The sequence below is a fragment of the Patiria miniata genome, unplaced genomic scaffold (genome assembly GCF_015706575.1).
Source record: "Patiria miniata isolate m_02_andy unplaced genomic scaffold, ASM1570657v1 HiC_scaffold_26, whole genome shotgun sequence".
Taxonomy (NCBI): domain Eukaryota; kingdom Metazoa; phylum Echinodermata; class Asteroidea; order Valvatida; family Asterinidae; genus Patiria; species Patiria miniata.
This window is the reverse complement of record NW_024037065.1, coordinates 4,804,787-4,832,756: the sequence shown is the minus strand read 5'-3', so window position 1 is coordinate 4,832,756 and position 27,970 is coordinate 4,804,787. Positions and strand designations below refer to the sequence as shown.

The following is a 27,970-nucleotide window of genomic DNA, read 5'->3' as shown; positions in this document are numbered from 1 at the left end:
TTATTGCACAATGCGCCATATATTTTACATTCAATCCCCGCCCACAAAAATAGGCCGTTTTTAGTATGAAAGACCCCATGCTTTGCGAATGGCTTGGTGTAAGATCATGATAGATTGTAACTCCAAGATCAAGAAAAACATTAATTTGACCCAGAGCAAGGGGTCTTCGTATAAAATTGCGATCTATTTTTAAAAGTAGGTCCATTATTGCACGATGCGCCATGTTTTACACACAATCCCCGACCACAAAAATGGGGCCGTTTTTGGGTATGAAGGACCCTGCGCTCTTTGAATTGCTAGGTGTAAGATGATATAGACAGGATCTCCAAGATCCAGAAAAAAATACTTCTTTTGCCCAGAGCAACGAGTCTTCGTATACAGGGTAGATAAAAAAGAACCAACTGTTTTTTACGTACATGACTGTATTTCACGATGCGCAATAAGGTGCTATACGCATGACCCTATGTCTGCTATGGGAATGGCTGGGTGTAAGGCGATAGAAGGTAACTATTTTTTGGGGGGCAAAAGTGTATTTATTCTTTTGGTCAGAGTTAACTTCGAACTTTCTATTGAAGCAAAATGCATATTTCGTGTGTTGCTTGCATTTGACTTGACCAAAAGCATCCTGGTTTGGCACATCCAATACTCGGTGCATCAAATCCACTAATGCTTCAAATTCACAATGTAGCTCATAATTAGGAGTCTAGACATAGTCCTTCCATAAACGATTGATTTGCTAATATTTTTACAAAACTGTACATAATCATGGTAAAAAACCTTTGTTGGATTTACATGTATATGATATTCAATTATTGAAAAACCTGTAAAATTTATAGCAACAGTTTAATGCATAAAAACATCACAATTACAATCAACAATGTTTTTCACCCAAGTCCAGTCAGATTATGCTAATGTACTACCAAATGTTTTCCAAATGGGCCCTCATATTAAAACTACATGAAAACAAAATTAAAATGGGCACACATACGTGCAACTGCATAAATACAAGAAACATGCACAATCACCAAAAATACACTGAAGATAATACAGTGAACTAGTAAAAAAGAATACGAATGTTTATAAAAACAGCATAAAAAAAAAATGTCACAATACAGATACAATACAAACCACCAAAATTAGGTAAAATAATTTTTATACATATTTTACACGGTAAGAGGAACAGTTAGGTTGAACGCACTGCAGCGCAAATCAGAATACCTCTAGAAAAATAATACGTAATAAGCCCATAAATTTAACTAAGTTTTTAAAAATCATACTCCGTATAGACAAATGTATCTTTAAATGTATCACAAGTTGTTGTCCCCCCCAATAAAATGACCTTGCTACGCCCCTATTATAACTGTCACGCTGACCTGTTCAAACGTAAGATTTGTGTTCATATAGATGCTGAAAAAAAACTGACAAAAATTGTACTATATTCCTTTGCCTTCCTTCAAAACTGACAAAACTGAGTAATATATATTATGTAAGCGACATCCCTGTCATTTGATTGGTGGAAATCCAAAATGTGACATTTGTTATTGCTCCCATTCACACCTGAGCTCAAATAGCCCCAAATACTATTCAACAGTTAAGAGGATTATTCTTGTTACATGACATGGTATTTGTGTGCAAATGCATACTGGTTTGAGGGTTGCGCGTAGCGCCAATTGATCCTAAGAGCCAGTGCTACAGAGTTGGGGTCGTGAAAGAGTGGTTTCGGAAGAGATATATACAATTTTATGAAAGTTCAAATATATCAAATGACAATGATCTACATATATGTCGGTTATATGAAACAAATTGTTATCCTCTACATGATCCTATAAACATAATAAATATAAAATGCTTACTAGACCTACGTGTACATGTATGTGTGTCACAGTAACATTAAAGGGAATATACATCATTTGCTTTTGCTGTAATTTTCAGAAATGGATGGAATTGGGGGGTTGGAAATATGTAGCAAATATAGTTACACTGTTTTTTTTTTAGGTTTTGGGTTCGAAAATGCTATAAAAAAAAACAAGAAAAACAATCATTTCCCTGAAGTCTGGTTCCCTGACTACATTTAAGAAGAAACAGAGCAGTTTACATATATTGGAGAATTGTAAGGTCAGGGGAACCAGTCTAGCTGGCTTGTACCAGTTCATAGGTGTGTAATCGATTGCAAACAAGTGCGATAGCCAATGGGGGCCAGTATTTGAAAAAAAACCAGTTTTTTCTAACGCTGATCGGCCGATCAGCGTTGGAAATTGATACAAAAATACCACTTTTCTTGAAAATGACAGTATACCAGGTGCCATGATTTTACAGGATGCTTTACACTGTCATTCACTGACAGTCCAGCAAGGTATTTCAAAATGATTTGGTAGTTTTATTTTTTGATGTTTGCAAATGTTGTAATTTCCCTTTAATAAAATACCTTACAAGTACCGGTATATCAATAGCAATTAAGAAAAATATAGTTTTATGAAGTTGATGTGTATATTCCCTCTTCTCATTACGATTTTGGTTTTAAATTTTTGGTCACATTTGAAATGTCGTTTTGTTCACTTCCCGCCACTCCTTGAAGAATGGTGAGTTGACATGTACAGATGAGGAGGCAGCAAACATCTTGAACTGATTCTTTGACTTTGTCTTTGGAAAAGGTTCCCGAGCTACAACCTATTTAATACATGGAGGAGTACATGTACCTTAAACAGATTGTGAGTTAACTGTGGAGGATGTAAAAGAGCAGCTAAAGAATTTAAAGGCAGACAAAATCCCTGGGGATGGTGAGCATATTTTTGAGAGCTGGGGGCAAAATTAATGAAATGCCAATCCTGATTTCAACCTGAATGTTCTTTCATTCGCGTCAACCGACGATGTGATATCTGCTCTCTGCTTCGCAGCTAAATACTACAGTGTCCAACCCCATGTGCTGAGCATGTGAGCTGATGAAATGGCAAAACCACTGTACACCATTTACAGAAAATATCTGGATGAAAGTAAACTACCAAGAGAAAGGAAGAATGCTCGAGTGGTTCCTATCTACAGAGAAGGTTCCAAGAATTCTCCAGGGAACCACAGGCCAGTCAGCCTCAAATCAATTCTATGCAACATGATGAAAGGCATCATCCAGAAAAAGTATCCTCAGTCACGCTGAAAGTCTTGGTCTTGTCTCACCAACCTGTTAGAAACCCTTGAAGATATCACAAGGATGAGGGAGGAGGCGCAGACAAATCTACGTCGACTACTCAAAGGCATTCGACTCTGTCCAGCACAGGAGAATAATGTCCAAGCATAAGTCACATGGAGTGGAAAGCCAAATATGGAGTTGGCTGAAAGATTTGCTTGTCGGAAGGATGCAAAAAGTTACGGTGGGAGACGCCGAGTCTGATTGGATGGATGTGAGCAGTGGAGTGCCACCAAGGCTCACTCTAGGCTAGGCCCAATTTGTGTCTGTTTCTACATTAATCACTTGCGCGATAATGTGGATTTCGAAATGAAGATGTTTGCTAATGACACCAAGTTATATAGGCATATAGTCTCATAACTGGCAACAAGAACTCATCAGGGAACACACCTGTTCCTAGCCATGGATGTGTCGTCTGCAAAGTCCACCTTTGCAAGTGCCGCTTTTTTCTTGAGTTTCATGGTGACAAAAAAAGAAAACAAATGTAAATAACGTAATAGAAAGAAAATAAAATACTGACAATGTCAAGTAAAAGGTTCAAGAACTGCACGTCGTAGTGAGCTAATAACATGCCAGGAACTTGATAGTGATAGTGAGCTAATAACCTGCCAGGATGGTGAAATTTGGGCCACAGTACAATGTAGCCAACACCCTATTCAAGGAGTCTTTAAGCAGTACAAAGGAATACACAGAGTGCCTATACCAGCAAGTAGAACAATCTCTGTGGAGAGGCCAAAGATTGCTGAAGATATTTGGAATACAAATTTAAATTAGTGTAGGTTTACATGTATACATGTATTTCGGCCTGCCTTTGTTATTTTTGTCTGTGCCCGAGTCTTGCTGCTTGTTTGGACTTGTAAGTTGTATTTTTCATACAACATACTGGCACGGACTTGAACAATATTTTTTGCACCGCAACACTCAAGTTCAATTAAAAAAGTTGTAAATATTTTCTCGAAAGTTAAATGAGGGGTCCGTGTTGACAGATACATCAAGATTGAAGGCATATTATCTATTCGGCATACATGTAGGTTATTTGGCCTTAAAAAGTCACATTTCAATCATGGCTGCAGACGAATGTTTGTTTATGTGGAAGTTTAACAGAAGCTGGGCCTGAACGAATACAATCAATTATCAGCTGTAGCAAACAATATGTTGACAGTTCTGTGCATGTACCGGTACACTACCACAGAGTTGCTGACTCGAGTCATGTGACTTGGACTCGAGTCGGACTCGAGTCGCTATTTTTGTGACTTGTGACTTGACTTGTAAATACCAGCTTTGACTTGTGAAATGACTTGTTATCAACCCAAGTCAAACGCTACTCGAGCGACCCAATACACTTAATTAAGCTACTCTACTTTTAATTAGCTATTCGGTTTACGCCTTAAGTGCATTAAAAAACGGACTTTGGCCTGCGCGGTTTCTATTTCGCCTGCAGCTGTAGATCATATCAGTGAGCTGAGCTGTTACGTTGGGTAATGCCTGCCTGCACTTCTGGTTGGTAAATAAGAACAGCCTCCCCAGACTCTTTCCTCTTGCTATGAGGGTGCTGTCTGTTCCTGCTACTAGCTCCCCCATCGAACGTGTATTCAGTCATGGAGGAATAATTATGAGGCCACACAGAGCAAAGTTGAGTGATACTATGCAATCAAATCTTGTTTATTTGAAGTGTTACAGTTTGTACAGGAGAAAATAGATTTTTTTTCAATTGAAGTCTCCCAACACAAGGCCCAAAAAGGCCACTCAAGGTGTTTATAAATGCAGTTTATAGTTGCAGCGAGAAGGTTTCATTCCAGAAAATAGACCTCAGTAATTGAATCCAGTAAAATGAATAGTTCCAAATAGTTTCAAACGTTTTCAAAAAGACTGTCACAACAAATTACAGTTTTCAATGACCAAGTCTCTTGCTTAATGAAATGGTTGAACAAACTTTGAAAGGAACCTTTCAAAAAAAGGGCGACTGCTCTATGTTCCGACACCCCTATGTTCCGACAACCCTATGTTCCGACAACCTAGATTGTGTTACTCCCGGTTAGGGTTAGGATCAAGAATAGGAATATGTGCAGTTGGAACATAGGGGTGTCGGAACATAGAGGTGTAACCATAAAAAGAAAGCAGGCCTTTGTCAATTGCATGTAAAATACCGGATAGCCTAACCCATTGGTTGGCGTTTAGTATACATGAAAATTGAATAATAAAGTGTTAATATACTACTTGTAATCAAGTGAGTGAAGTCTTTTGTTCATGTCATCTCAACATTAATTTCTACAATGTTAAGTAAATGTATTAAAGTGTACAAAGGGCTAATATCCGAAAGATGTGAGATAAACTACAAGAATAGTAATTGCAACACATTGAAAAAGGGGAATTAAGGAGGCATGTTCAAAATAACTCGTAAGTTTACGCCAGGTTCTTTTAGCTTATAGCTGGACAAAATAATGTGCAACTTGAAATGTTCTTGGACAAAGATACTTGTGACTTGACTTGTGTTTAGACCAAATGACTTGTGTCTTGACTTTTGACTGGACCTAATGACTTGTGACTTGACTTGGACTTGCAAAAAATGACTTGCTGCTACCTCTGCACTTCCATAGAAACTGTGTGTCAATGTACACATCCAGATTGCAAGTCACATCTCAGCTACTGTCCAAAACGAGAGAGCCCCAGAACTTGCCCAGTCGCCGCCGCTAATGGACACGATCCAAGTGGGCCAAGAAGTGCAAGATATGTCTCATAACTGGCAACAAGAACTCATCAGGGAACACACCTGTTCCTAGCCATGGATGTGTCATCTACAAAGTCCACCTTTGCGAGTGCCGCTTTTTTCATGAGTTTCATGGTGAAAAAAAAAAGGTAAATAATGTAATAGAAAGAAAAAAATTCTGACTATGTCAGGGAAAAGGTGCGAGAACTGCATGTGATAGTGAGCTAAAAACCTGCCATGATGGGACAAGTTGGGGCACAGTGCAATGTAGCCAACACCCTATTCAGGGAGTCTGTAAGCAGTACAAAGGAATACAAAGAGTGCCTATACCTGCGTCCAAGACCTAAACCAGACAGTAGAAGAATCTCTGTGGAGAGCCCAGAGGAACCTGGATCATGAATCGGCGGGAGAGAGGGAGAGCCTGGATCATGAATCATGAGGTACATTTGTAAAGGTCTTGAAGAAGGCCACAGATTGCTGAAGTTATTTGGCATACAAATTTAAATTAGTGTATGTTTACATGTATACATGCATTTTGTTTATGTGGAAGTTTAACAGAAGCTGGGCTTGTACGAATACAATCAATTATCAGCTGTAGCAAAGAATATGTTGACAGTTCTCTGCATGTACCGGTACACTACCATAAAAACTGTGTGTCAGTGTATACATTCAGATTGCAAGTCAGTAGACATCTTGAACAAGCTGCAAAATGTGCAGAGGATTTATTTTCAAAGAGCATTGTTTGTTTTGTGGGTTTGAATGTGATGTCACACGACAGACAAAAACACCCTGGCATATGGAGAAAAGCTGCGTTATGTAAAACTGCAGATCGTGGCCCTGGATGCTATTATTGCTACCTGTGCCCAGCGGGGCAAGTCAGGTTTTGGTTCGTGTCAGGGGCACTTAGTGATCTGCATGTTGCTGATGCTCGATATCATGTTGAATGCATGACAAAGTATATGTCGAAAAATTGGTAGAACAAGCTGCAAGAGAGTCTGTAACAGAAGAAGTTGATTATGATGAAGCATTTGGAGGACCTGCTTTTTGAGGTAAAGGTCTTGAAAAAGGACGCAAGTTGCTGAAGATATTTGCCAGACAAATTTAAATTAGCGTAGGTTAACATTTCGGACAGCATGTGGACATAATGCTCTGCTTTAACAAAATGGATACTTGTTTGGGAAGTGAACAAAACGACATATCAAATATGACCAAATGATTGTAACAAAAATTGTTGGAGAAGAGTGGTACCAAAGTTTACCAAAGTGAACAACTAGTATGGGATGGTGTTTACAATCGTCTTTTATTGAATCTTGTGAATCGTCCCTTAGTTGGCGTAGAAATGTCAACAGAAGACATTTCAGTCTGAAAAATGTATATTGCCAAAAAACGAAAAAAGTTCAGACTGACCGTTTGTGGATCTTAATGTAAAGCTTAGTCCAAGCAAAAACTTCACACCCAATGCAGCAATATTGATGCAGCAATATTTGATTTGAGTCAGGTACCTTGGCATTGTTGCGTGAAGAAACCTACGGCGCATCGTGCAATAATCAACTAACTAATTATTAAAACTAGATCGAAATTATATACGAAGACCCCTTGTTCTGGGTCAAAGTAATGTTTTTCTGTTTCATGGAGTTCCCATCTATTATCTTAAACCCAGCCATTCCCAGAGCATGGGGTCTTTCATACTGAAACCATTTTTGTTGGCGTGGATTTCGTGTATATGGCGCATGGTGCAATAATCGACCTACTATTGAAGAAGTATTAGAATTATATACGAAGACCCATTGCTCTGGGACAAAGGAATGTTTTTCTTGATCTTGGAGTTCTTAAATATCATCTTACAACCAGCAATTCCCAGAGCATGGGGTCTTTCATACAAACAACGGCCCGTTTTGTTGGCTGTAATTGTGTGTAAAACATACGGTGCATCGTGCTATAATCGAACTACTGTTAAAAATAGATCGAAATTATATACGAAGACCCCTTGTTCTGGGTCAAAGTAATGTTTTTCTGTTTCATGGAGTTCCCATCAATCATCTTACACCCAGCCATTTCCAGAGCATGCACTGTTAAAAATATCCGTAAATTTACGGACTCCGTTAATTGAAATATTCCGTATTTTTTTGCCGTAATTTTACGCACTTTCCGTAAATGCAAATTTTATTATGCTATTTAATGTGATAACAATCAACCAAATTTGACCAAACACCTACAGATGTTAAAGTACATCTAAGTACATATTGTTATTTCACCCACAACCGTTTACACATGTCCAAACTCATGTTAAGAGTCTGTTTATTTTACTGAATGAAAAACTTTTCCGGAAATTTTGCTGCAGGAATACGAAACGCAATTTGTTTTGCTGGCAGCAAAATTTCCGGAAAAGTTTCTATCATCATACATCCAGCCATTCCCAGAGATAGGGTCCTTTATACTGACAAATGACCATTTTCGTGGGCGGGGAATGTGTGTAAAACATATGGCGCATCTTGCAATAATTGACCTAGTATTAAAAATAGATGGATACTATGTTCGAAGACCCCTTTCTCTGGGTCAAATAGTGTTTTTCAAGTTCTTGGAGTTCCTGTGTATCATCTTACACCCAGCAATTTGCAGAGCACGGGGTCTTTCATACTGAAAACAGCCCATACACTATTGTGGGCGGAGATTGTGTGTGAAACCTATGGTGCAAAATATCTGTAGTTGACCTATTAAAAAAACATTCGAAATGATGTTCTATTAAGACCCCTTGCTCTGGGTCAAAGTAATATTTTTCAAGTTCTTGGAGTTCCCATCTATCATCTTACATCCAGCAATTTGCAGAGCACTGGGTCTTTCATACAGATATCCTATAGTTGTGGAAGTCTTATTAATTCCTTCCTGTGTCACATTGTCCAGAGACATTTTCAGAGAAGTTGTTGAGGATACATGAAACTTGTGCTATATAATGCACTGACCATTAGCTACACACTTGATTTGTAAACGGCATGCATCCCTGTACGGCATGTGTTCTACAATTCTGCAGGTGCACTACAGATTACTGCGCTCCCAGCCAGCCAGCGCAGCCAGCATTTTTCACAAAAAGGTTGGATATTTATGAAGATTTATGATGATTTAACTTTTTTAGGGCTAACAAATAGTGTTTGGTTAGTCTTCAATACCGTTCCACCGTCGAACGTCCCACCGGTCCGTGTTTTACCAACATCCCTTTTGAGGTTATTTTTGGCGCCACGTGCGTATTTCACTAGTACTACGTGTGTCTGTGTACAAACCTACCGTGCACGTACAATGTACATGTACATGTCATTCATGTACGTAGGTACGAAGCGACGAAACGCCCACACGTACAGCTATGACAGCTGGCGTTTGGAATCGCGGAACTCGTGTAGTTCAGGACACTTCCATGTTTTAACAAGTTCCACTGACATTTGACTTTTTTTTTTATTGCAGCTTGCATTGTAAAATGGCTTTTGCAGCCTCATGTGGTCTTTTTTCTTCAACTTAAGTCCTTTTTTGGGCTAGTTTTTGGCATTTAGTTAAGTGAATGACAATAAACTGACAAACATGACAAAACCAACCAAAACTCTCAACTCATCTCATTATACTTTAAAATATTGCAATTAATTGACAACATGGTTTGTCCCCTCTTTTTTTGCCAAATAATTTGGTTTTTGATTTAATTATAATTATTTTTTAAGTATTTATTTAATGCATTTTACATGTTTGACATTATATGTAAATTTCAATCATAAATAATTACTGCAGTGCATGTGACTCCTGATAATACTATCCCTACCTCTGTTTCATAAATTCTCCTTCAGTAATAAGTGGGTCTATCCACAGTAAATGTCACAACTGTGTGACATTGCAGGTGAAATTTTTGCAATAACTTTTCACCACTGTTTTGGTTTGTGATTAACATCCATGTGTATGCTTATTAGCCAAGAAAGGCTAAGATAATTCAAAGAGTATTAAAGAAGTTATGGCACGTTAACGAAGTTATGGCACGTTAATCTCGAAGACATAATGTATGTCACAAGGACAGACATATTTCCTGGTTACACCTCTATGTTCCGACACCCCTATGTTCCGACTGCACATATTCCTATTCCTAACCCTAACCGGGAGTAACACAATCTAGGTTGTCGGAACATAGGGGTGTCGGAACATAGTGCAGTCACCTATTTCCTCGTTTCATCCTAGTTCCACAAAAATACATATATTTCAATCAAACTTGATATGTGTCATTTACTACCTCAATGTTAATAATCAAGGAACTTTCAAAGAAACTGTAGGTTTTTTTTAGGATTTACAAGGTGGATGATGCAGAGAAAGTCACGTTTGTCACCGGGACAGACAAAACAACTTGAAATATTCATTTGTTTCTCAAAGATGACCTCTTTATCACGTCAGAGTTGAAAGTGCCCTATAAATCATAATCAGATTGTTTTTACGCTGGTCAGTCAATATTTGATAACCTGGAAGTGAGAAATACTGACATGTTTTTGATATCAGGTTTGTCACATGGACAGACAAAACAATATTAAAGTTAATTTTTTTAGAAAATTAAATATAATTTTAACATTAAAGGTGTTTAAATAAAGTCCTTGTTTCCAAGTTCTTAAGACTGATCAACCCACATTATCAACTAACCATGAATAAATGCTGACGTGTATTTTTGAACATCACGTTTGTCACAGGGGACAGACAATTTTTGCATCTTAAATCTGTATTTAAAAATAAGAACACAACTTATGACTTAGACTTGTATAAGTTTCCTTTTGAACATTTTATTTGCACAAAAGCCACTTAAGTTCAGGTGAACACATATTTTTACAGCCAGGAATGTAAAATAAAAGCTGGTTTGTAATTGTGGTTGTATCCACAAATTTGTGTAACAGTGATGATCCCATGCCTATCTGAATAGAGTCCATTATATGTAATTCATTAGGAGTACGAGTACACATAATAATTATATTGATAACACCACTTTGAAATTTAACCACCAGGCTACAAATGTTAACAAAACGTTATAATGATGAATATTTCATATTTTCACAGAACAGTGAATTAGGATGTTGAACTGGCTTATTTAGTAGCAACATTTTCTTTAAATAGAAGCGGAGCTTGGTGACGTGTGGCTACTTTTAGAAAACTGTAGAGTGACAAAGTTTGCTGTTGAAATTGCAATAATAATTATAGCCTGCTAAAACATTGATCGAAAAGCACGGGGATTTGTCTAGTGATGTAGCTTAGAGCCATTAATTGAGCAACCAGTTCAAACAGGTGAAAAATCAAAGCCAAAGAGGTAAAACTACAGAAGAACTATATGCAAAAACTTGGGTAAAACTCCAGATCAACAGGTGAAACATCAAATCCAAAGAGGTTAAATTTGAAGCTTCAATTCAATTCATTCAAGTACAGAGAAAAGACCTTATTATAAACTGTTATACATTGTAGTGTAGCTGTAATGAAAAAGCAAGTGAAAGTCACCCCGCCCTGTTTGGCCATTTCCATCAATCTGCATCATCCCATCATCCATTACCCCCAACCCATCACCCCAACCCCCACCACCCAAAACTCCTGACCCAGCCCCCATCACCCAAAACCCCTCACCCAGCTCCCATCACCTCAAACCTCTCATCCAGCTCCCATCATCCCAGCCCCATCACCCTCAAACCCCTCACCCTGCTCCCGTCATCCCAACCCCTCGACCAGCCCCCATCACCCCAAACCCCTCACCCAGCTCCCATCACCCAACCCCCATCATCCCAGCCCCAACCACCCCAACTCCCTTACCCAGCTCCCATCACCCCAACCCCTCACCAAGTTCCCATCACCCAACCCAGCTCCCATCACCCAAAACCCCTCACCCAGCTCCCACCACCAAAAACTCCCGACCCAGCTCCCATCACCCAAAACCCCTCACCCAGCTCCCATCATCCCAGCCCCCATCACCCCAGCTCCCATCGTCCCAGCCTCCATCACCCCAACTCCCTCACCCAGCTCACCATATATATGGAAAAGTTTAGACCGTTTTTGGACAGCGCGTCAACGCAGGATCCTGCGCTAGCGCTGCAGCCGTGAAAGTAGGTCAGCGCGTACGCAGACCGTACCATTCATAACGCGGGGATTGCTGTATGTAGTTCAAAACTGCGCGGGTGCCGTGTGCCACCAAAATTCTTCACAAGTGTGTGTCTCCTATAAACTGTCCAGGTTTGAGGGGCTTCAGTTTATCCGGGCCTGCTTGTTGGTCTCTGCTTTCCTATTCTCTTCGGATATAGTTACATGTATATTCAAATTTAATGTTTATTTTTAAAGTTTGTATTTACTCATTAACTTGATTTGTGTACGTACGTGTGTAGCTGGCTTTCGACTGTTGGACCCCCCCCCCCCCCCCAAAAAAAACAAAATACTGTTAGTGTTTCCTCAGGCCTCCATGGCGTTACTAAAGCTTATTGAGGTAATATCCATGATGCAAGAGTCAATGGTTACAAATCAGAATAACTGAGCACTTGAACTTTATTCCATGATACATGTAGCTTGATTTCAATATACATGTAGTACAAACTAATTTGTCATCACATCAATATTTAATAACAATTTCATTCAAACTTTTCAAATTTATCAACAATATCAACAATTTCAATATTAAAGTCAACTGAAAAAGTTCCCAACGACAAACTAAAATTTTCAATTCAAAGTAGTAACAATAAATCATGTTGTTAATGCTATCAAATTATTTATAACACCACTTGGTGATTAACCTTGCATGTTGAATAAGTATAGTATTATTTAAACATAGGAATCTGATGAGAAGAAATATTGATGAAATGACTATTACTGACAATTTAACTTCAACTTATTACAATAAAACACATTGTTTCATTAATTAAACATGTCAAACACTTTCTGAATTGAAATATTAAACACTTGCAGTTGTTCATAGTGTATCCATATAGGAACATGACAATTTATAAATGGCTGACAAGGTTTGAATTAATTACAATTATAAGATGATGTCATAAGTTGACTCCAGTGTGACAATCACCTACATGTATAAATACTCTTGAATGTAATTTCATACAGTGGAATCTCTAAGTAGAATTTTGGCCTACTGCTGCACTGCTTGACTCAAATCTCCATCACTTATTTAAACTGCTATTACTAGCTCGACAACAAGTGCGTTTGTTGTGTCCATGAGTGGCACATGAACTGCATGTTACACTGAATTTCATGGCACGTTTGCATTCCATTTCAAGGTCTTCAATGCGATTTTGTTTCTCCATGATTTGTTGCAGGGCATGCTTCTTGTGATTAGTGCCTCGAAAAAACCAACCTGTGACATAATCATTCAGCTTCTCGAGACCCTGCTGACTGAAGTTGGAAATGTTACCATTCAATCTGATTGATTCTGCAGTATGATTGGCTAAAATATACATGTAAGGAGTGACATCCTTGGTGGGGTATATTTTACAAAAAAAATTCTAGCCGACACCTTGCATTTTCTTCATACTTACTTACAGCAACTTCATTTTGATTGGACAAGTTTGATATTTCACTTATCAAAATCCTGAATCTACTCCACAATTCCTTTAAGCTTGGAAGTTTAGTGAATGATGTACCTGCCAAGAAGTGATTCAAATCTATTGAATTGAGAATTCGCCAATGTTCGGGTCCAATGAAATCCCTGTAGGTCAGTTTACCAGCTCTATCGACACTGAACGGCAAACCATGTTCAGAGACTGAACAAAAGTTTCAAACTTGGCAATGTTTGGTCCTGGTACAACTTGTCGTGATGATATTACTTCATTGTCATACTCCCTAAGTGTTGCTATTAAGTGCCCAGCAAGCTGATCTGCTATTCTCAGAAACATGTGAAGTGTGTCAGGAACAATACGAATCAAAGGAACAGTGCTAAACAGTGCTAAACAGATTGGAACAGTTGTATTTGTTCTTTTTCCGCTTTGCGCACTCTGTGATCAATTCTACTGTGCGTGCCCCTTGGTCAGGATTTGTCATTGACCAATGCTTATTATGATCCCATCTGTCCACCTTTGAGCAATGACACCACAGGCAACTGTATGTAGCACTGCATGCATCTAACCCCGTCACAACATTCAAGAACTTTAAATCTCCACCGACGAAGAAAGCAACCTCATATACTCTGCCTTGAATTGTAATGGTTTCTATTGCAGATACCTCACGAATCAGGGGGCTTAGTGCTTCTTTGAGCGACTCATATTTTTCATTCACTTTGAGTATTGCCAGTAAGTGGTTACCAGTTACACTTTTACAATGTGTTTCATTGATGACACTAAATACAATGTTGACAACATGTATTCTTTTTCCAATCGGAGTACCATCACCAGATATTTTAACTCGGATGACAGATTCTGTCATTGGGTCAATATTTACTAGATTGATGACCTTTTTAGTCAATCTTTCTCTTAATGACTGGTACTGTAACCTTCCTGATTCCAAGTTACAACAATCAAGGGTTCAAATCATCGATATATCGGGCGACTTTGGATTAACAAGGAAATGATCATCTGGTTTATTCGGTTCTGATCTACGACTGATTGGAAATCACATAAACATTATAACATTAGCCATCTTGGATTATATCCCAGCATGCCCCATTCAAGCCCTACGTCATCAATATAAAGGAAATATAACATACAGTTGGTGATAAGTGTGTAATCCCGTTACACTCCCCCCGGCTAAATGAGACTGTGGGTTAAAAGAAAATATATTATGAGATCTTGATAGTTGTTTTCCTCCTATCAAAAGAAAGATAATCATGTAGTTAATGACATGCTCAAATAATGGTTCATGGCTAAAAATGCCTCAATAAAACAAGTTTCGCTTGGGTTCTTCTAAGCAAGGTTTCTGCATCTAGAAATAAAGTGTACAAAATTATTGCAATGATCAAAGTTATACAGATTATTAAAAGGATTCTGTTCTGCAATCCTAAGAATTTCACATAATTTTTTGGGTTTTTTGTTTTGTTTCTCTGCTTTGCTGTGTCTCCAAAACATGTTTTCATGCATTATGCAAACAACTCGAGCATTTTTTGCTCTCAAACATGTAACAATAAAGTTGAAGAACAAAGTTTAACAAGGAAAAAAAAACATGACAATGTCTCAGCCACACAGTTCACGGCGATCATGGAATATTTCAGTCCGTGAAATCAACACAGCTTGAGCTGATCTACGTGGGCCACAAGTTCCTTCGAAGGATTTGCTATGTCAGTCAATTTGACGTTTACTGGGGTAAGACACTCCTTCACTATGAATGGCCCACGCCACAAAGGTGCCAGTTTTGCATTGAAGTTGGCCTGAGCACTCGATTTCGGGTGGGTGCGAACCATCACATGTTTGCCCTCTGATGCAGTGATGTCTGGAGGTCGTCGACGCTTGTCGTAGTGTTTTTTACGTTTGGCCTGGGTACGCTGTCTACATGCTTCGACGTGTGTCTTGAGTGCTGCTTTATCTGTGGCCGCGTCGGCCTGGATGGGTGTGTTCCACTTGTTGCTGAGTGGAGTCGTCATCTTCCTGCCTAGCATTAGTATGGACGGTTCGACTCCGATCGTCTCGTGGTGAGCCGAATTCATCGCGAAAGCGAACTCTGCCAGATGGACATCCCATGAGCGATGGTCATCGCCCATGAATGCGCGGATCATGCCTTTGAGGTTGCGGTTTACCCGCTCTACCCAGTTGCTTTGGGGATGATAGGGTGAAATGAAAATCTGCTGGACTCCCCACTCAGTGCAGACAGCTTCCATCGCCCGACAGGTGAACTGTGCACCATTATCTGACAACAACTTCTTCGGTGCACCGTACCGACAAAACAGCTGTCGCACAAGTACACTGGCCACTTCTTTTCCTGTAGCTCTGCGAATGGGGATCGCCTCAACCCACTTTGTGTAGTGGTCAACTGCAACGAGGACATATTCATGTCCGGCATAACTTCGGGGCAGAGGCCCCATCAAGTCAACACCAAGAACTTCCCAAGGACTCTCCGAGCTGGTAGACAACATGAAACCAGCAGGCTTTCGAAAAACTGGCTTCGTTTCCCGACAAGACTGGCAGGCTCGAACAAAGCTGCGGACATCCTTGGCAACTCCGTTCCACCACAACCGCAAACTGTTGATGCGTTGCAATGTCTTACTGCGTCCCAGGTGACCAGCAATTGGTTTGCAGTGGCATGCCTGCAGTACAGCTCGTTGTAGGGATTTGGGGACTACCACTTTCCATTTTTCCTGATGATAGTGATGGAGAACTCCATTCTGATGGCGGTAAACGGGGGAATCAGACGGTAGATTGGTCAAGGTGGGATCCTTTTCCTGTTCCGTCCGGAGTTGTGCCTCGTCATGCACAGGGTCACACTGGTCAGCTTCTGCAAGCGACGTCTGCGATGCAGTCTGCCACTCCATTTCTCGTCGGTTCTCCCAGCGCTGTTTCTTGCACTGAGGACACGCGTAAGTGGGCATCTTGTCTGCTTCCTTCTTTCGGACATGGACGCACAGCATGTGGAACCATTTATCACATCCGTCGCATTGAATCCAGTCGACTGGCTCTGTCTGTGGGTACTCACACCGTGGAGCAGCACATGCCTCAGCTTGGCGCTCATTGTCATTGTAGGAGGGGTCAATCATCATGGTAAGGTCAGATTGTGATATGTCAGCTACTGATGTGTCAGCTACTGCACGTGGTTGACGCCTTCGGACAACTCCAACCACTGGGCTCTCATGAGATCGAGACAGTGCGTCAGGGACCAGATGGAGAACGCCAGGACGGTAGGTCACCTCGAAGGAGAATGCCTGCAGTCTCAGTACCCAGCGTGCAAACTTGCCAGTAAGTCGAGCCTTCTTGAAGAGCCAAGTGAGAGCCTGATGATCCGTGACAACTTGGAAATGACTCCCCTCGAGATAGACTCGCCACTTTTCTAGTGCCCATATCACCGCTAAGCATTCTTTCTCTGTAGTGCTATAATTGCGTTCTGGAGCATTCAGAGACCGGCTCGCGTAAGCGATGGCGTTTAAGTTTCCTCCGTTTTCCTGCAGGAGGACAGCTCCCAGACCGGAGTCGCTGGCATCAGTATGGACGACCAGGGGTCTCGACAGATCTGGGTAGGCTAGCACTGGTTCTGAAGCGAGGATAGATTTCAGCTGCTTGAACGATGCGTCGCACTCCTCGGTCCAGACCCACTCAACTTCCTTATGTCGCAGTTGATTAAGTGGTGCAGCCACGTCAGTAAGATTTGGGATGAACTTGGAGTACCATGTCACCATGCCCAGGAATCTCTCCAGGCGCTTCAAGTTGTCTGGAGCTGGGTAGGCAACTATGGCCTCCACCTTGTCGGGATCTGTGTGCAAGCCATCACCAGCGACGACATGACCAAGGTACTTCATGGAAGTAGCTCCAAACACACACTTGTGCCTGTTGACTGTCAGACCAGACTGTTGCAGTCGATGCAAGATTCGACGAATATCTGTCATGTGTTGGCTGGGTGATGTGGAATATATGACAATATCATCAAGGTACACGTAGCAAATTCTGCCTATCAGACCACGCAGTACAATCTCCATGAGCCGTTGGAAGCTGGCTGGTCCATTGGCTACACCGAAAAGCAGGACGGTAAACTGAAAAAGTCCCTCCTCACATACAAAGGCGGTCTTCTCCTTGTCGTTGTCGTTGAGGGCCATCTGATGGTAACCACTTTTCAAGTCCAAGGAACTGAAAACTGTGGCTCCGTGAAGGGACTCAAGGATGCTGTCCACTGTCGGCATGGGGTAGGCGTCCAGTTTGTTATTCAGTTTCCTGAAATCGATACACAGATGGTACTCTCCTTTGGACTTCTTCGGGACCATTACCACAGGAGATGACCATGGTGAACATGAGGGCTCAATCCGGCCATCCGCTAGCATCTCGTCAAGTTGCTTCTGCAGCGAATGCCGGCGGTCAGGAGACAGACGATACACTGGGTTGCGAACAGGCGGGGAATCACCAGTGTTGATGTGGTGTATGGCGACATCGGTTCGACCCGGTTGTGTCGTAAGGACATCAGGGAATTCGCCGAGTAACGCCTCAAGGCGAAAGTTGTCATCTGTGCTGAAGACGGGATGAACGACGCAGAGATTGTCCGCATCAGGGGCGACATCATCTTCAACAAGGGCACACGGTGGGGACTCTTGATCACATGATAGACCAAGGAGGGGCCACTTCACACACGGTGCATCACCCTCAGGCTGCAACCAGTATGACTTACTGCTGAAATCCATTGCAAGTTTGGACTGCATTGCGAAGTCTCTCCCGAGGAGTAGGGGGGCTGGTAACTCATCTACTCGATGGAGAACGATGGGGATGTCTGTGCCTGTTACTTCCACAATTCCAGTGTACGAACCGGTTGTGTGGAATTCAGTTCCATTGACAGTGACCAATGGGCCAACGGTTGGCTCTGAAGTGGTGTCCAAGCTCAGGGAGTGACACAAGCCTCGACTGACTAGCGAAATCGATGAACCTGTGTCTATCAAGGCTCTCTCGTCGCTACTGTTAATTGTCACCATGATGTAGGGGCCACCGTCGTCGCCATCAGGTGCACTGCTTGAGGGGGGTGGATGGATGAAACTCGCCCTTGTACTGTCCGGAGGTTTCGGAGTGTTCGCAGGCTTGGCTGGCTTAGCCTCTGCTCCCTGTCGTGGTGGTTTAGTGTCACTTTTCGAGGGTGGGGTTGGGAGGGGGCAATCGACTGCTCTATGGCCCAGCTGACGGCACTTGAAGCAAATCAACTTGAATCCTCCCGTTCTTCTTGGGGGCGCTGTGGGGGTACCGCTTTTGTGGGGGGCACTGGGGTTGGCGTTGTCAGGTTTAGGGGGCGGTCGTTGATCTGCGCCACTTGGTTGGGGCGTCCACGATTGTCTTGGGGGAAAGCTGGTACTGGTGGTGCTTTCCATCCGACGATTTAGTGCGTGTTCGTCAGCACATCTGGCAACAGCCTGGACTGTCGCAAGTTTCTTCTCCCGCAATTTCAGGCGGAAATTGTCATTTCTGATGGTGTTCAGAAACTGGTCGATCAAGAGGTGTTCAAAAATCCTCTTGACGTCTGCCGTCGTAGTTGTCTCCTCGCTTGGTTTCAACCACCGACGGAAATACAACTCCAGTCGCGTTGCGAATTCCTCATAAGTTTCTTGAGGATCCTTAGTTGCAGTTCGGAATTTGACCCTGTAGGCCTCTGGGGTCAACTGGTAATGACAAAGGATGATGTCGACAATTTTTTTTAAAGTCCTTCTTGTCCTCCTCTTTCAGGGCGTAGAATGCCTTTTGCGGCCAGTCTTCCTTGGGTTTTTTTGCTGCTTTGGCCATCCTCTCAAAGGTGGCCAGGTAGCAGGTGATGTCATCATCTGATGATAATTTGTGGAAGTCCGGTAATTCGGGTCCCACGCGAATGGACGCAACCGATGTCTTAGTTGCTTCTGTCATGGCTTTGACAAGTGACTGGCAAAGTGAATCTGTCTCACTTCGGCGTAGTGACTCGAGTTTCTCAAGAATTTGCCCCAGATCGGACTGCGCTGGCATAGCTGCACCCGATGGGGGGGGTGATCCTCCACAGGTTCCTTCATTTAAGGAAGTGTACAGAGGGTTTCGATCCTGTCCTGTTTTGTTTTCAGTTGTGCGGTGTCGATGTGATTCAACGTACACAGCTGATTAATGTACTCTGATGTGAATCGACGTAAGTATACTGCTCGATCCATGTTCATGGTGTCTGAATCTGACATAATATAAGCAGTAGCACGCAGCAGACTAACTAATTTAGTAACTGCGATGTCAAGATGAAAGTTGAAACTCAAAAGTTGAACCAACTTTTCAATCAAAAGTTCAAAGTTCACCAGTCCTTGGTGTAGCAAAACTTTACACACAGAGACGAAATTTATCAATGTCCTAGTAGAACTCTACGAGGGGTCAAGGATAACAAGTTCAGGTTATAATTGCTATCGCTATATCATTTGCGACGTTTGTTTACTCACGCCTCCACCAGCGCTGTGACGGCGTGCTCACGTTGAATTTCTGACGCTCAGACGATCCGTTTCAATCACCCGAATATCGGCATAATCCTGCCGACTACGCCAGTGTAACCTTCCTGATTCCAAGTTACAACAATCAAGGGTTCAAATCATCGATATATCGGGCGACTTTGGATTAACAAGGAAATGATCATCTGGTTTATTCGGTTCTGATCTACGACTGATTGGAAATCACATAAACATTATAACATTAGCCATCTTGGATTATATCCCAGCATGCCCCATTCAAGCCCTACGTCATCAATATAAAGGAAATATAACATACAGTTGGTGATAAGTGTGTAATCCCGTTACAGTACACACCAAGGCCTCCGGGTAAGTACTGTATGTTATAACCGGCATTAAGCTGATTGGTATGCTGTTTTACTGAACACAACTTGGGCAATGTTGGTAATGAAAAGGCCAATTCATGATAGGTTTTGTCAGAAATACCATATCGATCTTTCAGAAACAAGGCCTTATCGTCACTAAGGTTTGAGTCGTATTGAACTTCACTAATCGTACATTTACCTGAGAAGGTAATACTGATCATTTGATGTCCTTTTGTTTCTAGGGAAATCTTGACAGGCTCAACCTCCTCATCAGAAACTATGAGTGGAAGTGATTGCACAATTTGTTTGCAGCCTTTCAATTTCTGCCTACGTTGCGTACGTTTACTGACTTTTGCCCTATTGCAAATTTTGTCTCTTGTGCCCTTCTTAGTCTTGTTTGTACTTTTTCTCCACTTCTCTAGTTCTTTTTCTACTTCAACTCTGCAAGCTATTTGCAGCTTGAGGTCTCTCTCAAGTTTTGATTTCAAAGCACCAGGGCTTTTGAACTTGAGTCTCAGTTTATAAGAACTTGCTTTCCACTTCCTGAAGAGTTTGTCTCTTGTTTTTCCACCAGCAGAAATTTTTGGCTTTGCTTGACTGATCATGTGTTTTGCTTTGGATTTAAGCGTTTGAAGTATTGGTTTAACATGCAACAGTAAAAAGTCAACATCATTTTCTTTGCATATATATTGGAAAACAGAGGTAAAATCATCCCTTTCTCTAAGTTGGGTTTGCACATCTCTAAAAAGTTCATACGAGGCAAAGTTATTAATAGTTGCATACCATTCATTGGCAGGTTGAGTAATGAGGGGGAGGGGCATAAGTGCCACTGCAATCAAACTCAAGAGTGCAAAAGATTTCACAGCCATGCTTCAAGATTCAGTACTTGTTTACAATTACACTCATGTAGCTTACAAGACAGTTTCCATATCAGTCTTGTTCCCAAGCCCTTCACAAAAGTAAATACAAACACAAACCCCCGTGGCACGGGTACGGGTTCCAGTTCCTCCGAGAACGCCTTCAGTTCACATCTCTCATACATCCAGAATCGAGCTGTTCCCCTTTTGATATAGGAAAAGTCACCATTTTTATTGATGATCCGAAACCACCACCCCGAAGTCCAGAAAGTTTTCGAGGTTTTTAGGCTGATACTTGTTGGTCATCCGATTTGTGCATCTTGAGCATTCATCTTTTTCACCGTGATGTTGAATAACCCTGAATGTCTCTTGTTGTATGGGTATACGGATAGTCACCCTGCTGTCATACCCTCTGGAAACTGAAAGTTTTTCCTGAATAGAGGTCTTTAAGGTTGTCTGAAAGAGTGATATGGCATCTGGTTTAACTGATGGCTTTTGAACAATGTCACGTATATTCTTCCATTCATCGAAGGAGCTTGACCAACCTCTGTAATGAACAAGGACTTCAGTGCTGTGTGCTGTTATTCTTCTATCCAAAATATGAATGTCAAATAAGGTGTTCGATGACCAACTTGAAGATTTTTTGTTAGCCGTCCTTTGGATCCCTTTCAATTTCTTGCACGGGTTGTTGTTTACAATGTCCCAGTAATTCAATCTGGTTTTCTCCCTGAGCTGTTGAACAGACCAACATAGAACGAATAATGTTAGTAAACTTTAAGGAATGCTGACCAGATTTAAAACCAGGCTTAGTCCTAACCATACCCACTAACTATTGAACTTTGAAGCAAGTCCAATAAATAAAAAATATTTTTGGAATTAAACCTGCTAGTTAGGGGACTACTTCTCAGGTTCTGAGTTTCATGTTTTGTTGTTACTGATTCTTGAAAATTACTGAGTTTCTGTCAGTTTAATAAACCATGACATGTGAAAGACTTTGAACTAAATCAGTTATAAATGGTCGAGCGGTGAGAATGAGAAAACATCAGTCATTTAAAGTAGCCTATAATAATAAAATAATAAACACTAAAGTGGCTGAAGTTAAAGAAATAAGAAATGAAAGAAACAGTTAGACGAGGCCTGGCTCAGGCCCCAGCTTTGTTTACATGTGTATTGTGCGCGTGAGGTCACACACACAACGCCTATCTACCCACGCGCAAAATGGAATCAACCTAACACACGATCGCAACAAACTTCCATCATGGAACAATGTTGTTGCTTTAGTTTGTTCATTTATCTGTTGATGCTTCTTTTCTATAAAAACATTTTGCTTACCAAATGATCTATATTAAATTCTTATTCGACTTATATATGCCACACAGGGAAAGAAATAAAAGGGATGCATAAATTTACCTTGTAAAAGTTCATCCCTCCACGGCTCGCTTGCGCGCGTGTACGGGTCATGTACATACGTTATGTGCATTGTGACGCGAGCTGTTGCAATGATCGAAGCTTGATTGGTATTGGATGTCAAAAGTCCGGTTCTCAATAGTGACCAATCAGCAACAAGTTTAAATGATAAGAAAGGCGGTTCTTTTATCCAGCTTATATTGCTTGAACCGATGAAATCCGCCAAGTGGGGGCGCTGTTATCGTTTTGTAATCAAACAGGGAAACAACACGCTCATTTTTTTTTCAGTGTAAAAGGGACGCCTGGAGTGTTTTTAGGTTGAAAAAGTCCGGTTTAAAATAACTTGAAACTGTTAAGAAAATAACAGACACTTAAAATCAATAAAACTGTCGTTAAAATAAAGTTTGAACCACTAAAATAGGCTGAGGGGAACGAGAGATATGTAGGTTTTTACGAAAGTTTGGGAAATTTCTCGTGGTGAGAGCAGAATTTATAAAACGTGTGATACGTTTTGTCCGAAACGTTTTCATATGATCATCCCAAATCAATTTAAGGTCATGTCTAATTCCTTCATTCAGTGCTTTATCAACCTCCACTTTTTCCTTAAGGTTCAGAATGCCAATTGGTTTTTAATTCAAAGTGTCCTCGTGAAGATACCAGGGTGGGAGGAGGTATTGCCCTGAGGACATTTTCTCTGGTGTACCACACAGAATCCACTGGTTCTGGCCATTTCCATCTAACAGGACCACATCTTTTCATAACAGATACCTTGAACTCTTCATTTGTGACATCTTCTATCACCCCTGGATATGCATTGTTGTCATACTTAACAACACACCAATCACCCGCTTTAAGTTCGGAAAGTCCATCTTTTCCATCAGCTGCACTGGCCTCCAGCTGGCAATCCCCACTTGGAACATCAAGTTTGGCGAAATTCTGTCCATCTTGTCCTACATTCTCCAGAATAGCAGCTACAGTGGTCTCCGGTTGAGAATCGTCCAGTGGGAAATCAAAGCCTGTGTACTAAATTTAGTCAAAATGTTTATCAAAGAAAGTGACTGGAGCAGGATCTGATCCTCCGACTTGCATTCATTTGTTCCAGTGCCCTACAAATCGGATAATCTAGCCCAATGTTGTCTGCAGGTCGTATTTTCAAATCCCAGTCTAGTCAATTTCTTTACCCAAACACTTGCCACTAGTCGTAAGGATTATAGTAAACCTACAACAGAAAGGCCAAAATGGTCATTCGCAGCGTTGTCATGTACACATGTACATTTCACACAGATGTGGCTCTTGAAAAAAATTAGGCGTTTGCTAGTGCATGTGCAGGCATCTAGACAGCCTGACAAAGCTTGATGTTGAAATATACATACCAACAAGTCCATGCTCAATACTCTCTAACACTTGAGCTGCTGTAACGTCAAAGTCAGCGTTGTGGTCTGCAAGGTTATTAGCACTGGTTCAAAAACAGAAATGCTTGAAGAGTAATAGACAGGTCACGGCTCTTTGAAGTTTCATTTATAAAACCACCAGGTTAGAGAACTATGAAATGAAACAACATAACGCTCAAACCCTTACCACAAGGCCCCATTCCCTACAATTTCTTCCTCAACAACAATTACTGGATATGTAACCATGCCACATGAACCAAAATATATGAACTTTAGCACAATGTTACTCGCCTAAATGCCCAGTGTCCAAACTGAAATCGGATGTTTGCTTCTCCAGTGGCACACCTTCAAATTCACCTGGATTAAGAATTAGCATTAGCAATTTAAGTACTTAATGCACAACAGTAAACACAAAAAGCAGTCGATTTTCCAATACCCCTGGTTCAACATCAAAAGTGTCCCTATATATGTTTGTAAATAATGCTGCAGTGAAGCTGTTTCAGAAAATAAGAAACAACACTCGTAGAGTACAACTTGAAGGATACACTCGAAGAGTATGCAACTTGAAGGAAACTGGGGATTCTTTTGTAAGATACATCGACTTGACGTCGGTCCACATGAATGAGGTAAGAACATTACAGGCAGTGGCAGATCAAGGCTCATTAAAGCTAAGGAATACAAAGGGCCATGACCCTCCGTGGAATACAGCGTAAATTTGTATGAGCCTAGGTTTGCAACTGATTACATGTATTACCATATATTACATGTATAATCGCTAAAATTTGTCTAGGTTGTTGGTAATTATGAAAATGTTAACATACCAGATTTGTGTGTTCTTCCCAGTGTCTTGATTGCTCTCTTCGTCCTAGGCGTTGTGTACATAGAGTTTACTGTAACGCGGCGGCCTGGCAAGGTGGGGTAGAGGGCGCTCTCCACGCCAGTTTCAAGCCGGTAAATAAACGTCAGCCCCAGGCTGTAGAAAAACTCCGCCAGTTCCAAATTGGATTTACTCAATTACTCAGCCAGCTCCAAGCCGGTAAATAAACGCCAGTCCCAGGCTGTATAAAAACTACCTCAGTTCCAAGGTCAGTGAATAATAGATGATGCCGACATCGCAGTGATGACTTGCACAACTAAAATATACTTACCACTATATACCCCTAACATTTACAATATGCAAGTCTAAGATCACACGGTGCCAAAGTTATCAAGGTCTAAAATGGAATAGCTACAAATCATCAATACAAGTTTATCATTCTATATCGGTACAAGTTTGTCAAAATAAGCACTTAGATGTCATGATGAAATGATAAATTATGCACTCACCTAAACCAACCAGTATGCGGCAACTGATGTTCGTTCGGCAAAACAAGCTTTTTATATCCCCCGCGCGCTGCACAAAGATATTTCATTGGTCTAAAACGACCACGCACGCATGAAATCGCGCGCGTGATAAATATAATGGGAAAGCTTCGTTTAATAAAGCTCTGCATGATAAAAAGACCAAAATCTTAAGAAATACCTACAGAATATAATACCTTCTAAGTTTTCAAGATAACAAACATGTCTTCAAACTCACTAAACAGGATTAAAAGTAGGAAGACTTCACCGTATAGGCGTACCCCAAATACGGTAGTAGTGACCTGACCTAATCAATATTCATGAGTTAGAGATCCGTGAGCCAGCCCCACAACAAACATGGCGGCCTTCGATCGCACATCGTGAATTCTACTACAGAAATAAAAGTTGGTAATTAATCTTACGTGCTCAATTTACGTCTGTCTCTTATATACAATAAAATCACTTGACTATAAGCTGATATGAAATAACTAAATGATCGTAACAGGAATCTAAGTTGGTGATTGACCAAAATCTCAGCTCGTTGGCACCTCATGTCACACCACCCCCTTCTTAACCCTCCGAGCAGCAAAGTGGTGATTTCATTCTCAACATTTTCCAAATATGGGCATATTTTTTTTTCAATGGGCCAATAAGGCCAAGCTTCCATGTAATCCTCACCCCTACTATACACCACAAGCCTGTAGACTCCCATTGGCCAGAACCTAGCCACTTCGGAGTAAGGAGTGTTGAAAGACAGAAGCCAAGATGGCGCCCAATGCCTTTTTGCAAGTAACGGGAGATCTTAGTGGCCAATCCCTCAGTGCCGCCGATCCCTTTGTGTCAACCCCTCGTGCCGCCAAGAGCCCAGACAGGTTGTAGACAATCCCTGGCCATGTGAATGACCTATATCTTGTGCATGTACAGGCATGCCAGGGTTATTGACCTATAAACACATGTGGTGATAAAATTCTCCACGTGTTTCCACGGTGTGATTTTTTTGGTAAGCTGCTCGGAGGGTTAAGACTAACGCTGTCCCCAGCGTTAATCTACAGATGCTATATTAAATCAGAAATCATTGGCGCGGGAAAATGAAACACAAATAGCTAAATAACACCAAAAATAACACCTTCCGCAAGGTTGTCCACTACAATCTACATTTGTAAAACGTTATACGTTAGAGTCCGCAACAATACGAAAACTGTATACTCTAGAAATTGAGTTGTCCGCAACGATAGCACAAAATTTTAACACTAGTAAGTCGTCCTCAACGCTAATAAGAAAAACTTATACTCTAGAAAGTAGTTTTTCCTCAGCGATAATAAAAATACTTACACTAGTAAGTAAGTGGTCCTCAACGATAATAAAAAAAAATAAATTCTAGTAAGTCGTCCTCAACGATAGTAAAGAAACACACTAGTAGGTCGTCCTCAACGCTGATAAAGAAAACTTTATACACTAGTAAGTCATCCTAGAAGTAAGGAAACTTTAAACACTAGTAGGTCGTCCTCAACGCTAATAAAGAAAACTTAAAACACTAGTAGGTCGTCCTAAAAAGTAGGTTGTCCGCAACGATAACAAAAGAACAAAAAAACCTTTATACACTAAAAAAAATGGTGTTGTGCAATACCCAAATTCCCCAATTATTATCTATTCTGTCAGGTTGTACTTCCTCTCGATGATTTCCTTCTTGTTCTTGTTCCCGTTCTTGTAGGAGTAAGTTCTCTCTATGATGCTTCTCAATCTGACTCCCAGCAAATTCCTGATATCAGTTAAATGTCTAGATGACTTGCGGGTCTCTGATGAATGTAGGGTGGAATTCAGTGATGATAATGACGATGGGGATGACGGGGGGAAGATGGGGATGATAATGATGATGATGACGACGATAGTGATTGGGACATGGCGGAGGAGAATCGGGTAGAAAATGATGACGCAGTGCTTGGGCTACATAGTGGCGTGTGTATTACTTTCACTGCAATTCCAAGGCCCCGTGGTGATGACGTGTCCAACATATTTGGCTCTTCTCCTATTAATGAAATACATGCCTCGTACGCCTGTTCTTCCTCCAGTCTGAGCTCCATTTCCATCTCTTCGGACTCCTCTTCGTCCATTTCTTTCCCCATTTCCATCTCTTCGGACTCCTCTTCCTCCACCTCTTTCTCCATCTCCTCTTACTCCCCTTCTTGCTCCTTCTGGTCTCTCCTGGCCCCTCTGTTCCCTGCCTCTTTCCTCCTTCCCTTCCATCTATCTCATCCACCTCGTCTTTTCTGGTTCCTGCAGCTCTTTTTTCATCCTTCCCTTCTTTCTTCCATCTTCCGGTCCTTCTTTGTCTCCAACTCTTTTCTGCTGCTATTTTCCTTATTTCCATCTGCCTCCTCATTCCGGTCCTTCTTTGTCTGCAACTCTTTTCTACCGCTATCTTCCTTCTTTCCGTCCGTCTCCTCATGCTGGTCCTTCTTTGTATGCAACTCATTTCTACTGCTATCTGCCTTCCTTCCATCTGCCTCCTTCCGGTCCCGCTTTGTCTTTGACTCATTGGCTGTTTCGGCACTTTTGCCGAAACAGCCTTTGTTTTCGTTAAGGTTTTTTTTTTTTTTTTTTTTTTACTTTTTCAGCCATCCCCCATAGCATTTGTACACGTTTTCACAGTGGAAGGCACTTTGGGCACTAAAATCAATCCGATTGACTT

The 27,970-nt window shown here is 41.2% G+C and overlaps 1 protein-coding gene across 1 annotated transcript; it reads left to right on the top strand.

Moving 5' to 3' along the window:
• The first annotated feature begins 251 nt into the window (after positions 1–251).
• Positions 252–11,975, top strand: LOC119733870 (extensin-like). The gene is made up of 2 exons (XM_038207235.1): positions 252–302; positions 11,349–11,975. Exons 1-2 carry the CDS (start codon positions 252–254, stop codon positions 11,973–11,975), a joined length of 678 nt encoding a protein of 225 aa, XP_038063163.1.
• The last annotated feature ends 15,995 nt before the right edge of the window (positions 11,976–27,970 follow it).